This window comes from Cydia splendana, chromosome Z (assembly GCF_910591565.1).
Source record: "Cydia splendana chromosome Z, ilCydSple1.2, whole genome shotgun sequence".
Lineage (NCBI taxonomy): Eukaryota > Metazoa > Arthropoda > Insecta > Lepidoptera > Tortricidae > Cydia > Cydia splendana.
Genome location: NC_085987.1, coordinates 20,600,967 through 20,617,549, shown reverse-complemented (window position 1 = coordinate 20,617,549; position 16,583 = coordinate 20,600,967). Strand labels below are relative to the sequence as shown.

The 16,583-nt window shown below is 38.6% G+C and overlaps 1 protein-coding gene and 1 long non-coding RNA gene across 2 annotated transcripts in view; one reads left to right on the top strand and one right to left on the bottom strand.

Annotated features, from left to right (window-relative positions):
- Nucleotides 1-16,583, bottom strand: part of LOC134804937 (uncharacterized) — a 225,283-nt gene that overhangs the window by 77,321 nt on the left and 131,379 nt on the right. The window lies entirely within an intron of this gene.
- Nucleotides 1-16,583, top strand: part of LOC134804818 (uncharacterized) — a 61,816-nt gene that overhangs the window by 7,838 nt on the left and 37,395 nt on the right. Inside the window, exons 4-6 of the mRNA XM_063778077.1 lie at nucleotides 3,052-3,100; nucleotides 5,192-5,364; nucleotides 5,756-5,818. Coding sequence (XP_063634147.1) covers nucleotides 3,052-3,100; nucleotides 5,192-5,364; nucleotides 5,756-5,818 — 285 coding nt within the window. The remainder of the gene's footprint in view (nucleotides 1-3,051; nucleotides 3,101-5,191; nucleotides 5,365-5,755; nucleotides 5,819-16,583) is intronic.

The following is a 16,583-nucleotide window of genomic DNA, read 5'->3' as shown; positions in this document are numbered from 1 at the left end:
GGGCATCTGAAGCTACCTAAACCTACCCGCGTATTAACCGTGGTCCCACTGCTTTGTACCACAGTGGGTCCACGGGTATTTTATTTTACCTCTTGTTACACAGTTCTAAACAGGGGTCTACGGGTAATTTGTTTTAACCGTGGTCCCACTGCACTGTTTCTTTTCAAAAAACATTTCCTTCGCAATGAATTTAAAAGTGGCAAAATTACTGTCTTGGGTGAGACTTGAATGAAAAACTTGTCACAGCCTCTGGATCATGGAGTTCAAGTCTCACCAAGACTTTTTCCACTTTTAAATCGATTCTAAGCTTAAGAGATTCGTACGCAGACGTTTCTGCTTGTTAAAATTTAATTTCCGTCACAACTTAACTAGACGGAGCCCCGAATCGGGACTCCTATTTCTGGGCGATTTGCCCTTCGGGCATCTGTGCCCTATCCCACAAAACTTTACAAGTGTACAATTCGACAAAATTGTTAAATTTTAAACAAAAAAATGTACCACAATAATTAAAAATATGTATTCGTTATTAAGTCTGCTGTATACAAATTGTATGTCATTTTTGTGAAAGCGTATCACAAAGAATAAAGGTATGACACGACAGCTACATAATTGTAGAATTGTTGATTAGTAAATATACAAGCGAAAAATTGTAATGTTACAACTACAAATATGTAACAATTTATTTTGCTTCTTTAATGTTGAAGGTAGTTTTACTTTATACGCATTACGCAAGAATTACATTAATTATATTTGTCTATCTACGAGCATTTACATACCAACTGACATTACAATGGATTTGTAAGCTAAACTGACCATTTCAAACCTCATTAATGAAAACAAAAACATTCTCTTTGGTAAATTTAGTGATAAATTGACGCACACTGTGAAAATAAACAAATGGAAGGAGATAACGCAAAATTTAAATGATTTAGGAATAATAGAGAAAGATTGGAAATATTTAAGGGACACTATGTGGAAAAATTGGAAAAGGCGTACGATGGTAAGCTCAATTTGAGTAATTTGCTAAATATGATAAAATATACTGTGTAATTAGGTACTAGTATTCGTATAGTAGCAACTGTAGAAAGAGGGTGCGACACAGGTTTAGAGAATTGTTAACTTGTAGGTACAATTCTACATATATGTATAATTATTACTACAATTTAATGTAGCACAAAACAATTGTCAGCTACAAATTTGTACGTTTTCCGAAAAAGATATGTAGCGTATGTAAAGTTTTGTGATACAATAAATTGTAGATTTGTCGATACAATTTACATAGTTGCAAGAATTTTCCACTACAAATTTGTTTGTTACTTGTATATTTTGTGGTACGCACATTTGTATTATTACAAACTTGTAACTTGACACTTGTAAAATTGTAATTTTATGTTTTGTGGGATAGGCCACTGAAGCTACCTAACGAACCTAACCTACCTATTGATTTAGTGTGTGACGTCCGTGAAAATATTACACTTTGGGGAAAAAGGTTAGATTCGTTAGGTAGCTTCAGATGCCCGAAGAGCAAACTCCCCAGATTCGCGGGGCTCCGTCTAGTTAAGTTGTGAAGGAATTGTTTTTGGAAAAGAAATAGTGCATCTCCATTATATGCCAGAAGAGCTCGCACCAGGAAGTCTTGGATTTGAACATGTTACAATAAAGCTAAATAAACATAAAATTACAATAGGTAAAACACCAAATTTTATACTGAACTGATTGTACTTTCTCATTGTAATTTAAAAATTAAAAACATATTCCAACTAAAACCAGTTACTTAAAATAAAAGAAATATAACAGTTTTAAACTTAGTTTATTGTTTTTCATAGTTATTATTAACGAAGTCACAAAGTTACTATACTTTTTAATAATTGTACGCTTTCGTACTCTTGGATTTTTCCAATTATATTTTTAATATGTCTCAGTTTGCATTCGTTTTTCCTTGCTTTTTTTCGTGACAGTAGGTAACGCTGCTTCAATTCTAGCCATTGCAATCAAATTGCATTTGGTTTCTTTTTTCAATTCGCTTAGCAAGGGATAAGTCCCCATATTTTTCTTACCGCAAATTAAATTTAGGTGATGATGAAATGCTTCCGTGTTGTTTTGGGTACTTGGGATATCTGCCACAGCATTCACTCCAATTATAGTGCACCAATATAAACTGTCGTGGGTTATTACCACTGCCATTATACATAAGTTTCTCCAAACCAATCATATATTAATTTTTCATCGTCATCGTTACTATTTAGTTTCAGCGCATCGAAATACTGCTGTACATTTGACGGATGTAAAAACGACACAGCTACCAAGCATTTAATGTTAATATTGAATTGATGGTTCGTATCATATTTTATTAGCAATAATGATTTCTTAACTTTTCGGTAAATTGTTTGTCTTAAATGGAAAAAACATCCTCTAACAATTACATTTTAAAAATTTTGACGCACAGTAAGAATCGCACCAAGTTTAAAATTCATTATAACCCGTAACGGATTTAGCACAATGTTGTGTAATAATTAGGGGTCCGCTTGGCAACTAATCCCAAGAACTGGGGTTCTTAGGATTAGTTGCCAAGCGGACCCCAGGCTCCCATGAGCCGTGGCGAAATGCCGGGACAACGCGAGGAAGATGATGAGTAAGTAGGTATCCCAACCAAAACATAAATTTGAAAAACAAGCCACGTTCGACCAAAAGTCGTGATTATAAATAAAATAATCAGTTTCGTACGTTAGACTTTTTAAACTTAGGTCAGCTAAACGTAGGACAAAATTTCGTTAGAAATTTCGTAATGTATACCTTTATTTTAACCTTAGGTCAACTGGACGTAGGAAAAAAGGTCGTTAGTATTTTCGTGCACTAGCAGTATTGTACTTTAAACATTTAAAAAATAGGTTGATTAAATATAGGACATGCATCTTTAGGAATTTCGTACATTAGACATTTTGATTTTCGATGTTCTGTCTTTAGGAATTTCGTACTTAGGAAATTTGATTTTAGAAATTATGCTACATAACCACCACAACATACTAAACATTGGTTTCTTTTCATTTTCAGACATGATAGTGCAAAACACAGAGTAATCAGCAGTCAAAATAATAAACGGGTAAATATTGTAGACTTGTACACGTGCAAATCTGTGAACAGATTATATCTGTCTACCAATTAAGTCCACGCGCATGAACTACATAAACGCTTGATTACTGAGCGGGATATTCAAGGGGTGGATGTCCGTCTGATAATTGCATACAGGCACCCACTCAGTATGCGTCATAATAAGTCACGAGGCTTTATTGAAAAAAAAAGTGCTTTCATAGTGTTTAAGTAAATAAAGATTTTTGGTATATAATATCTACAGTTTGGCTATTTTACGTGTCATGGCACTCATGGCATACCACCTCCGTTCTTAGCTCGTTGCATCATTGCCGCATTGTATGCCGTATGTATTGACAGTTTTCGGTCGAGCCTAGGATATGCCACTTGAAGGCTTTATGGTACGAGTTTAAGAGAAAAACACATAAGCTTGTTTTCCGTTAGGTACTAGTCGTATAATAGGTATTAACACATTCAACACCAAGAACCCGACTGTCGGGTACACTGTTCGTAGCGACTACGCGCTACATACGACGAAACCGTGGCTACGCGCTACGAGCGTAACCCGTAGCACTTAGTGGTATTAATATTGAATGTGTTAAGGTACATTGTATGTATTATTAAGAGTTATTTTACATGATATCATGTTATCCAGTTATTCATGTAGCAACATAAAATATCATTAAACAACAACTAAATAAACTAACTAATCACTAAAATGAAAGTATAAAAAAATGGGGGCCGGAATTTTGAGTGCGGCTATTGACAGATTGTAGGGGGAGAGAAACGCTTTTTATCGATATTATCAGACAGTCTACTTATGCGGTATGTAGTATTTATGCGGTTAATTTATTTAAACAAAATAACAGGGAATAGACATCGTTTCTCAAGTTATAAAAAAAATAAGTTTTCGTAACACGTACTCATTTCAATAAAGCAATTGTAATGGTTTACACTTTCCGATATTTTGATTTTTGTTCATCATTGACCGATGAATGAATGGAATTAATGAAATAATTTCCATATGAGATAACAAACTATGTATTTACATAATACAATAAATACAATTCAATTAAAACGAATACAATAAATAAAACATAAATTAAATATAAAATCATGCCAAGTAAAAAAGTATAAGTACAGGATGATTCATGAGACGTGAGCAGGACTAATCCTGCACACTCAGTAACTGATAATTGCTCGATCACCGTCGTACTTAGGTGAAACAACCCATTTTTTTTCCTTTTTTGGTGAGGGCAAATTTAATTCACTACAATCATGGTCACCCTACAAGACCTAATTAATAAACATAAACCTCTTTAAACGTAATGACAGCATTTTGATTACGAAGAAAATAAACTGTCAAACTTGAGTGAGATACGAGTTTTCAAAAGTAACCAGACCGTGATGACATTCAATTTGACACAGAGTATCGGTAGTTTAGTATTCTAATTTTAGGGTGACCATGCATGTCGTAAATAAATTAATAACTTTTTTTTTTCAACACGAAGAGAAAATTAACGTTAACCTCACTAATACTTATACGAACCAGTTGCTTATAATTTACGAAATGCGCAGTGTTAGTCCTGCTCACGTCTCCTGAATCACCCTGTATATCGGATAGTTTGATACATGGTATAATAATATACTCCGCCTGGTACTCTCTTCCGACCACGTGACTGACACAAGCCTACGTCATCATGCGACAGCGCTATATAATAGTATGCAATAGCGCTATACAAAGTGGCAATGTTATGTGACGTAGGCTTGTGTCACTCTGGGAAGAGAAGACCATGTTTTATTAGACTATGGTATGACACATATTTTGAGGTTTTATTAAATAAAGAGACTAATAAAAAAAACCGGACAAGTGCGAGTCGAACTCGCCCACCGAGGGTTCCGTACTTTTTAGTATTTGTTGTTAGTAATAGGGTCTTAGTAATAGGGTTCTGTTTTACCCTTTGGGTACGGAACCCTAAAAACTATCGTATTCTCGATAACATCCTTGTTCTCTCCTTACAGTTGCACTCAAAATTCTGACCCTAATTATAAAACCTAAAATGTAATCCATACATTTTTTAAAGTTGTATTCTATGAATTATAGAGGAACAAACTGCGTGTGGGATACACAAGTTTTCGTCCCATGGGAGGTCGTACCTTACCCCCGAGTACCAAATATATTGCACGCAGTAAACCGGAGTCCACTCGCACCGCAATGAAGGGCTCTCAAGATCGAGACAGACAGATCTACGGAAATCTGGACAATCTTGGCATAACGTAATTTTTAGCTACCTTATGATGTAGTCCTTCACGCTAATTGCGAACTATAACATCGACGTCGGTTGCTTGCTTTTAGCAATTACCGTCAGTTCTAATATCAGCAAAATAATCCGACGTTCGTCACAGTGTTTTGTAATTAACCTGGGGGCCTACTGGGTCTAGTCAAGATGACAATCGTACCTACATCGAAAAGTCACGTGCCTACGCTTCCATATATTATTTAGAATGACGTTTTCTATCAACAAGTTTCATCTAAGCTAGACCCCTTGCACATTCAATTCAATTGGTATATCATTATGAAATGCATTTCAGCATTGCATAATAATAATTATGTTCCTTGTTCGATCTTACTAAAATGTAGGTAATACAAACTAACGCTGTGTTTCAGATATGACAAAACAAACCAAAGGATAATGTATAGTGTCAATAGGAAAAACAACCCGCTGCTTAGGTAAGTAGGGGAACCTGAGGAGGGTCGATCCCTGGGGAAGGGGACACTCGGTAAACTTGATATCAAGTTAAACCAAACGCGATTCACTTTTTTACGCTAGCAACACTTTTTCATGCCAAATAAACTTCGGTTTTGGTCATGGCACGTTTCGACAAAGGTAGTTAGCGGTAGTTTTGAAAAGTCGGTCGGCGAAATATTGGTGTCGTATTATAAGTAATTTTTGGTCAATTTTAGCCGGGTTTATTTATTAAAGTGTGAAGTAAATGCTATGGTGAGTGTATTTATATTATTAGTCGATTATTAAAGTGAGGTTTATATTTGATTACATTGAAAGACGTGATTTCTAACTTTAAGTACGTCATGTTCATAAATAACCTGGGGACGATTCGACCTTTTCTTTTTGAGGTGATATGATCCCAATCTCCGTCAGTAATCAAATCTACCTTATACTAAAAAATCAGACGATTTATAGAGAATAAAGAGTTACTACATACATAAATATTTACAATATCTACTCGTACCTAACTATTACCGATATTGTTACTTGTCAATGGTAAAAAAAAATTATTACTAGATGAGATTGGGTTGCTAAAGTCTGGCTACTGAAATATTACACAAATGTTTGGCGGGAAATTAAAAAAATCTTGGGCTGGTCACACTTTGTGTAGTAGGAATTATAGTTTTGGTACTAGAAAATATTTTTGATTTTCTGTGCACACGTAAGGTACCTAAGGATATAAGTTAAATATACCTTGACGTGCACTCAAAGTCAGGTCACATAATTTCTACCACTATGTAAAGTACAGTCAACGATAAACACATATGTTAACACTTTCTCACCATATACCATTGTAACAAGGGAAAAATGAAATGTAGTGTAAATAAGACCTAGCTCGATAATACCGTATAATATTAATCCATCACCAAAAAAAATACATAAGTACTATGCCAAATATGCTAAATGCTAAGTATCGAAATATTTATAGAACACCCACCTCCTAATTTGTTTACATTTGTTTAGGAGTTGTAAACATTGCAGTTTTTCGTTATACAACGCTACACGTCGACTTCGCACATTGTCGTAATTATTTATGAGCTTAAATAATAGTTTGCGAATCACACTCAGTATGGACATTATTAATATTATTTAAAATAAACCCCTTATAAACCGCAAACATAAATTTACAACTGACTTTTACCTTTTTTTTTTAATCATAGACAATTGGTGATACAACAAAGAAATATCTGTCAACAATTTTTGGCTAGCCAGACCTCTATCTGGAAAACACTATTATTTTCTGATTTAAAAAATATTAATCGCTTTGATATCCTGATACAATAATTTGCTATAGGTCAAATCAATGAGTTTAGAGAAATCAACCCTCTGAGTAGGTATATCATTCCACTAAAATTCTGTTTACCATGTGTCCCCGATTATCGAAGACTTGATTCCTGCGGATGTTGATCCGCAACCTTACCTTAAAAGTTGTTTTTAAAGACGTGTCACATCAAGATTTTTACAAAAATCTTTTTTAAACTGTTACAATTTACATGTATGAAGTGCCCTCGCTAAAAATATAGTCTATACACGGTGAAATTTAATCGGTGATCAGGATTATTTTTTTCTAATTCAGTCATTGATGGTGACCACATTTATGTGGCACTAACACAATACTATCTAGTTATTTTTTTATCATACCCAATTTTTAAGATGTCATTTAATTTTCAATTGACATTTATTATTACCAATGGTTTAGTCTAAAGAGTTTAAAAACGTATTTCCAAAGTAACAGCCATAAAAATGTGACACTTGACGTACACCTACTCTTCAATAGTACCCCCCTAACTTCCCTTCAATAGAAATAGGATGCCCATGTATAGGGAATATTAGGCAAAGCTCTGTGTAGGTGGCGCCACTAGACATCATCAATGACACATCATGTCATGTTGTCATGTCATAAACAAATAATTAGTAAAGTGAAAAGTAATTAAGTAGATAGTTGACGACTTGAACTTTTGTATCTAAATACTGGCTCCCCTACCAGACGCTCCCGCCCTGGGGAAATAACCAGTGCAATCGATCTTTCCCTGTGCTCTTCTAATCTAGCCCCTCATCTTTCCTGGGAAACCCTCGATTCATCTTTCGGTAGCGATCATTTCCCTATACTAATCGAATCTCTTTTATCATCAAAGGAAACCAGATCCCCTCCTCCCCCCTCCTCAAATTTCATCTACTTAATGCAGATTGGGCAGAATTCCAAAATAAAATAAACAATTCTGTGTCCCTTCTTCCCCCGGTCTCCTCTGAAAATATCGACCAATGTGCCGAGGACTTCTCTAAAATTTTATTACAATGTGCAGAACTAGTGCTCCCGGCAAAGAAACCATCTTCGGGGAAAATGAGCTCCCCTCCCTGGTGGGACCCGAAATGCAATTTAGCTGTTAAGAAAAGGAAAATTTGTGAATCGGAATACCGTAACAACATCTGCATCTCAAAATTTATTGAATTTAAGAAATGTATGGCGGAAACAAAACTCCTTCTCCAATCAAAAAAACGGGAGGGATGGAAGTCCTTCTGTGCATCCATATCTCCCTCCACACTGGCTCGCTTTTTAGGGAACAACATAAGAAAATTTAGAGGATGTAAACAATCCTCATCCCGCTCTCACCCTCCGTCCAAGGAATGGGCAGAAGCATTTATGGACTCCCTCGCACCCCAATATGTCCCAAACAAGTTAGAAACTAGGGCGGATTATTGTAGGACCTCTCACGCACGTCTAGACGCGCCATTTTCCCCTGTGGAATTGAAAATGGTTTTAAGCCGCGTTAAGGACTCGTCCCCAGGGCATGACGGTATCCCCTACTCATTTATTAGGAACGCCCCCGACAAAATTTCTTCATACTTCCTGGACCTGATTTTTTCTAGTTTATAGTTTTCTAGGACTCTATTTTCTCCAACGGCATTATCCCTCAACTCTGGAAGACACAGTTAATAATCCCCATACTAAAACCTAATAAAGACCCTCTCGACCCTTGCTCGTATCGACCCATCGCCCTTTCGTCAGCCCTTCTAAAAATTATGGAACACCTTATCAAGAACAGACTTGAGTGGTTCGTGGAGTCACATAATCGTCTTTCCTCCTCTCAATTTGGCTTCTGGAAAGGCAGAAGCACAATTGATAGCCTTGGGATATTCACTACTGACATTCGGGTCGCGTTTAGTCATCACGAATCAGTAGTTGCTGCCTTTCTGGACGTCAAAGCCGCTTACGATAACGTGCAGTTGCCCATCCTTAGGAAGAAGCTCATTCAATGTAACGTCCCCCCCAGGCTGAGAGATCTCATCATTAGGGTTCTCTCAGATCGACACATATCCTTCAGAGGTAACGATCGTTCTATCGCCCCGTCTAGATCTATATGGAAAGGGCTGCCTCAAGGGTCAGTCCTCAGCCCATTATTATTTAATATCTATACAGCCGACCTTCAGTCAGCCTGTAATCAGGTTAACGTCCTACAATATGCAGATGACATATTACTATACTCTTGTAGTAAGTCGATTCCTTCCGCCGCAGAACTACTCTCCCGCACCTTAGAATCCCTCAATAACTGGCTTGAACTCCACGGTTTCGAACTTTCCCCTTCAAAATGCAACATAGTCGTTTTCTCCAGGAAATTATCCCTCCCTGCTATTCATGTATCCCTTGAAAACCAGACCATCCCCGTCAAACCCCATATCAAATTTCTTGGCCTGGTACTTGACGCTAGACTCACGGGACAAGCTCATTGTGAATATATTCTGACCAAGTGTGAACGTAACATAAACATTTTGAGATGTTTTGCTGGTGTTTGGTGGGGAGCTCACCCCTATTCGTTGAAACTCCTATATAACGCCATAATCAGAAGTCTTCTAGACTACGGTACATTCCTACTGGAACCTGCTAAGGAATCTGCACTGCAAAGCCTCAACCGCATTCAATCAAAAGCTCTCCGTATAGTCACGGGAACGATGAGATCTAGCCCCATCAATGCCCTACAAGTGGAATGTGTCGATCCTCCTCTTGATCTTCGCCGCCAGTTTCTTTCTGACCGCTACCTTTTCCGCACTTTCCAATTTTCGATGCACCCTATCTCCCCAAAAATAACCCTTCTGAACGAATTCTACAATCGCTCTCGTTTTTGGGCTAATCAATCTCCCCCATGTTTAGTTACCAGCCTTAGAAGGTTTAAGTCCATAAAAGACCCAATGTTTCACTCCCACAACCTTCCCATGTTTGAACATTCATTCCCCGTGACCATACTTCAGCCCCGAGTTCTCCTAAACTTTAGCTCTGAAAAAGGCGATATTTGCGCAAAAGATCATCTTCAGTTTACCCTAGGAGAAAACTGGAAAGGATGGCACACCTTGTTTTCTGACGCTTCCAAATTGTCTCCTACCGGATGTGTAGGAGTTGGGACCTTCCACTCGCAATATGGAATAGTACAGAAGGCGAAGTGTCCTCCTGAAAGCTCGGTTTTCCCTGGACAATGCATGGGTATCCTAAAATGCCTGGAATACTGCCGAGTGGCCCGCCTTAAACGGGCCCTAATTTTTTCGGACTCGAAAAGCGCCCTCCAAACCCTTCTCTCGGACCCCTTTTCATCAAAACTACATAACCCCTTAACATTCTTAATCAAAGAGGAGATCGCGTCATCCTTCCTTCAAGATTGTGAAATCGTTCTCGCCTGGATTCCCAGTCACTCGGGCATCCCAGGAAATGAAATAGCGGACCATACCGCTAAAGAGGCTGTATCGTGCGGGGACAAAGTTCCCTTCAAAAACTGCGCTTTTGACCTGCTCTCTCTTCCAAAAAAATGTGTGTTTCTGTATAATTCCTAGAACGCCCGGGAGCACGTTTCGAGTAGGACCAAAGCTAAAAAATATGCGTTGTTGCAGCCGGACATAGGGCAAAAACCCTGGTTTCACAGGGTTTTCTTGAGCAAAAGGGCGACCTCAACCATTATCCGCATGAGACTGAATCACTGCCTTTCCTTAGTTCGCCTATCTAAAATGCATTATCGGGACTCATCCTTATGTGAATGTGGCTTTGACGATGGAACCCTGAACCATCTGTTCCTGAATTGCCCCCGTCTTGATCATTCACACCTGTACTCTGGTCTTATCTTTCAAAAAATCCCACTTCCGACGCATATGCCCTCACTTTTAACTCCTAACCCCTCCATATTTCGGCTCCTCTCAAATTTTATAAAAATTAATAATCTAAAATTGTGACTGTTCCCCGCTCCCTAATCTGATCAATCCTTTCGTGTTTAATTCTCAACCCCGTATTACAATGTTTTAAATATATCTTATTGACGCGATGCTGGCAAATGTCTCCGTCAAAAAAAAATTTAGTTGATTATTATAATAGGTACATAATTTAATAATAATATTAAATTACCTACTTTTACTGTGAATATGGCGCCCTACGGACATTTAAAGGTCGAAGAACTTAAAAAGCTGTTTCGGGAACGTGGTGCAAGCCAAAAAGGAAAAAAGAAGGATTTGGTGGGAAGGTACAATAAAAAAGATAAATTACTTACTTTATAATCAAATTTAAACCTATTTAATTCCATTTTTCAAAATGTAATTTTTACTTATGTCTTGTCAGGCTTACCCTATACGACGAACATAATAACTTTGGTAGCATAAAAAGTGATTACACAGGTTACACTGAAGGCAACAGCTCAAAATCTTTATTCACGCCATTGCCGGATAAATTTAAAGATATAAATTCTAGCTCAGATTTACCGCCAATCACAATGGCTAATATATAAAACTTTTTAAATAGGTTAGTTATTTCGAGACGACTAGTTGCTACGTAAGTAATATACGTTGTGGAATATTGCTGTCATCTTTAGGCGGGAACACCCTATAATACTAGCTAGGGCTTAATAGGTCCATTCGACTTAATCCAAAGGCGCAGTGTATGAATCGTCGATGATACCAGACTCACAAGCTATAATTAAACCTATAGGAAAGGTAGAGACAGGGCAATAGAGAGTACCTACTCTCTCCAGACGGGCATTGTGCCTGGAGAGCGAAATCCACCGAGGGCGCTGAGAGTTGGTCAGATATATATAGTAACTGACAACCGAAACTCCGTAAGCGCGATGTAGGGCTCTACATAATTGCGTTCTAGGTTGCTAACGTCATCTCTGTTAGAATATTCCACGCTTCGTCGTCGGCAAGTATAAGGCTGTTTTGACGATTTGGTCTTCGGGTCGTCTTTGTTTATGACCGTGCCAACTACTTAAGGCGTTTTTCAATAACTTTCTCGTTAATAGGAGCTACTTTAAAGCTGCCTATGACATATTCGTTCCTGACTTTATCCATTAGAGTTAGGTTGATCTGTGTACGATGCAGTGGCGTAGCTAGGCGTGGGCAAAGTGGGCCGTCGCCCACGGCCTCGCGCCCCAAAGGGGGCCTCGCGCGAAGCCCTTTCGGGTACAGTAAAAGAGAAGGGCCTCGCAGATGTGATTTCGCCCACGGCTGGATTAGTTCATGCTACGCTACTGGTACTTACGATGTCACCTAATATTTATTTAAATATTTATTTATCTATGTGTGTTCTACCACTTGTACTCTTACAAATTGTTTGATGATATAATTCCAAGGGCTGCTTTCTAATCGCACAACATTCATCGTCGACAAGGCGTTCACTCTTACACCCTGCAACGTAATGGTCGCGCAGTGTGCCATCTAAGAGGGATTTCCTCCCGCAGAAGCTCCGGTTATGAAATGAGCTCCCTGCCGATGTTTCACCGCGGGACTACAGTATGGGGTTCTTAACGGTCCTTTAAAAACAAGGAGAGTCATCACCATCAGCAACGCGCATGTAACACCCCGCAGTTGCAGGCATTCAAAGGGGACAGAGATTATAACTGTTTTTGGTTTTAGGTTTGAAGCTACATTAGAACGAGGTAAACAAATGTACCTAAACCAGTTTCTTTTAAATGTGAGAATGGCTATGGAAAACAGTATTTGTTATTTTACTGGTCAGTGCAAAGCATCCATGAAAAAAGCTATAGTTTACAACATGACTGTTCATGTATCATCATATGGATCTATAGACGGCTGTCAGTGCGACTGCTGTGTTGGCGAACCACCCGATGCACATTGTAAGCATGTGGTAGCTGCTGGTACAAGCTTCTATAGCCGACTGTACTTTTATTTCCACAGGCAACTAATACTCACCGAGACAATTCTAAAAACCCATAACAATTTTAGACTGCGTTGTTTTATCATAGAGTTCCTATGGCCATCTCCTGTCTCCATCATCAGATCAGCTCGATGGTACCATAATATTGCATTGTCACCCGACTTGCATATGGACCTATGAAAATTTTCAGCTTAATCGGAAACTTAACTAGCAAGATTTGACCCGTACAAACATAGTTACATACTACATACATAGGTAGGTACAAGTACAATAACAAGTTAAGTAAAAGCTTGTAACTAAACTAGATCGCTATCCGTCGGTATTTGCCGATATATTATCGCTCCGTCTGTGACTTTAGATTAGAGATTAAGAGGATACATTAGTGGTTATTTTTCCATACTTAAACGTTCTCGACATTCAATTGTTGCGCAGGATTTTTCGCCGAAGCTGCAGTTGTCCTTATCGCACCAATTTTAGGAGCCGTCCCCGTTAGCGATACAACTATTCATTAAATTCTCAAATCGGGCGCAGCATGGTTCCATTTTAATCGCCTGTTCTGGATGCTTAACAGAAGCTTATACGGCTTAAAACAGGCTCCAAGATGTTGGAACGCGTGTTTTGAAAGCATTTTACTTGATATGGGCTTCAAGCAATGCGAGGCAGATTGTTGTCTATACAGCAAAGAAACAAATGGCAAGAAACTATTCATCACGTTGTGAAGACTTAGCGCAATCGTTTCTTAATGATTTACGGAAACGTTTGAAGATCACGACGAAGCCCGCATCGTATTACCTGGGGCTACAAATCGAAAGAGAGAAGGATGGCTCTGTCTTCATTAATCAAGAAGCCTATGCAGAGAAAATACTTGAGCGTTTTGGGATGACAGAATGCAACCCTGTCACGACACCCAACGAGAAGGAAACCACGACTATTCTGTCAGGGAAAGTCGAATCCGAAAGTGTGAAGTATCCGTACAGAGAAGTCGTCGGTGCTTTAGCTTATTTAATGGTCGGAACACGTCCTGACATTGCATTTGCAGTGGGTGTTGCCTCCCGAAAATTAGAATCCCCCTCCAAGGAAGACTGGCTTGGTGTAAAAAGGATTTTGCGTGACATCAAAGGAACGTCTGCTATGGAATTAGGTATGGACAGCATAAACCAGGAATACTCGAAGCATTCAGCGATGCTGACCATGGAGGCGATCGAGAGACCAGCCGATCTACTACAGGCGTGGCTTGTCGCTATGCAGGAGGTGTAATATCTTGGCTTAGTCAACGACAAGCATCGGTTGCTATCTCTACTACCGAAGCAGAGCTGGTAGTAGCCAGTGAAGCAGCCAGAGAGCTGGTATGGCTGACCAGAGTAATAATGCAGGAGTTAACTGAACTCAAATATATTGCTGCGCTATATGTTGACAATGAAGCAGCAGTTCGCTTGGCACATAACCCAGAGTTTCACAAGCGAACAAAGCACATTCGTATTCGACATTTCTACGTTCGAGAGCAAGTTGCTGAAGGTGCAATGGAAGTCAAGAGAATTGGCACTGCAGATCAGCTAGCTGATATTTTAACCAAAGGACTACCGCGGCCAAGATGCTGTTTCCTTTGCCATGCCCTTGGAATAGTATTGAATAAGGGAAAGAATTAAAGGAGTTTTAATAGCTGTTCTTAAGTATTCAAACTATTTACTAGTGACTAAATAAAAAAGAAGGAAATAATATGTCATGCATATATTTTGTCAATGTCGTATGTGAAAATAAAATAACGTTTCGTATTATGTGCTATAATTTTAATTAATCTTCTCGTAGTGATATCAATCTCCAAAACTGTGTCCCAAGGCGGACTCCACAGACGCTCTGCATACACGCATGTGTAAAACTACATCAGGTAATTAATATCTTTCAACTCCTGATCACCGATTATATTTCACCTATGAAATTCACCGATTAAATTTAACTATATAGCGGCTCACAAAATACAATCTACCTATGTTCCAAATTTTATTAGAATGTAAGGATAAATTTCGTATAGTTTTTTATTAACAAATAATATAAATCCCAAATATATTTTAATCACTCGCAGACAGCGCGACCGATTTTATTATTAGACTAGTCGGGCCCGCGGCTCCGCTCGCGTAAATGAAATAAAGAGTTTGTCTTAAGTTTAGTTAAATACCGACATTATTATGTATTCAGCCCTGCCAGGGTTCATACCTGTGATAGGGACTTCTTGTTTGTAACCGTTATTTGGATAAATTAATTCGCAAATTTCACAATAAATGATGTGATTTGATAAAAGGCAAGATTGTATTTTTTCATCTACGTAGGTATTTATTTAAAACTTGGTTCAATAATATTATTTATTTTTATAAGCCCAGTCCAGTCAGCAAAAACGTTCATAAGATTAATTTCCGCCTTAAGACGAATGTGGACGACCACCGCCCATAAATCGCCTTTTTATACAAACGTATTAGGTAGTCCCCATTTTCCTTTCTAGATATTTTTAACATTACTTACTACGGTGACGCAGCGACCCAAAAAGAGTTCTTGCCTCCGGCACCAGATCACGCCATGTTTATCGGTCTTGCGATAGCTCTCGCCAGTCGCCATGGCCGAGGTTGAGCAGGTCTTGAGCAACTACGTCGTTTCAGCGGTACCTAGGACGTCCAATCGGGCGTCTCCCATTTTGCTGTCCCAAGTACGCTCTCTTCACGGCACGATCCTCTCCCATTCTCTCTAATTGTCCGAGCCACTGAAGCTTAGCCGCTTTGGTTTCTCCAATACCCAAATATATCGAAACACATCCTTGTTTCTATGGCAGCAAAGTTATATTACGATATATTTGGCTACTTTAGCTGTCACTATCTATTTGATACTGACTGGGGGTTGCATTTGAATTACGCATTGTAGGGAGGGGGAGGGAGGGGGAGGGGGTAGGAACCCCCCTACCCCTCCCCAAAGTTAGGAAATCAATAGTTACCACGAAAATTTATTTTTTATTTTTTAAGATCATGTTCAATAACCAATTTGGACTTAGAAAATTTCGTATACATATTTTTGAGCACTTTGTCCGTATACATGTTTTTCAGCACTTTGTCCGTATACATGTTTTTAACCACTGTATTTCTTTTTTGACGGCGAGTCGGGTGTGTTAGAATAATTTCCGCCTTAAGACGAATATGTAAGACCACCGCCCATAAATCGCATTTTCATACAAACGTAAATAGTCCCCATTTCCCTGTCTGGATATTTACATTACTTACGACGGCTACGGTGACGCAACGACTGAAAATGAGTCCTGGCTTCCGACACCAGATCACACCATGTTTCCCGGTCTTGCGATAGCTCTCGCCAGTCGCCATGGCCGAGGTTGATCATATCTTGAGCAACCCTTGAGCTCCAAAATATCTGAGCATGCACTTTAACTACATTATAATTTACATTGTTCAGATATTTGTGAATACCTCAGCCGTTCCGATATATCTGATGGTGACTGTTCAGCAAGAAGAAAAAATCCTACCTGGTCGAGTCGTATCGTATTACGCGAGAAAACAGTTCCCGAATTGGTT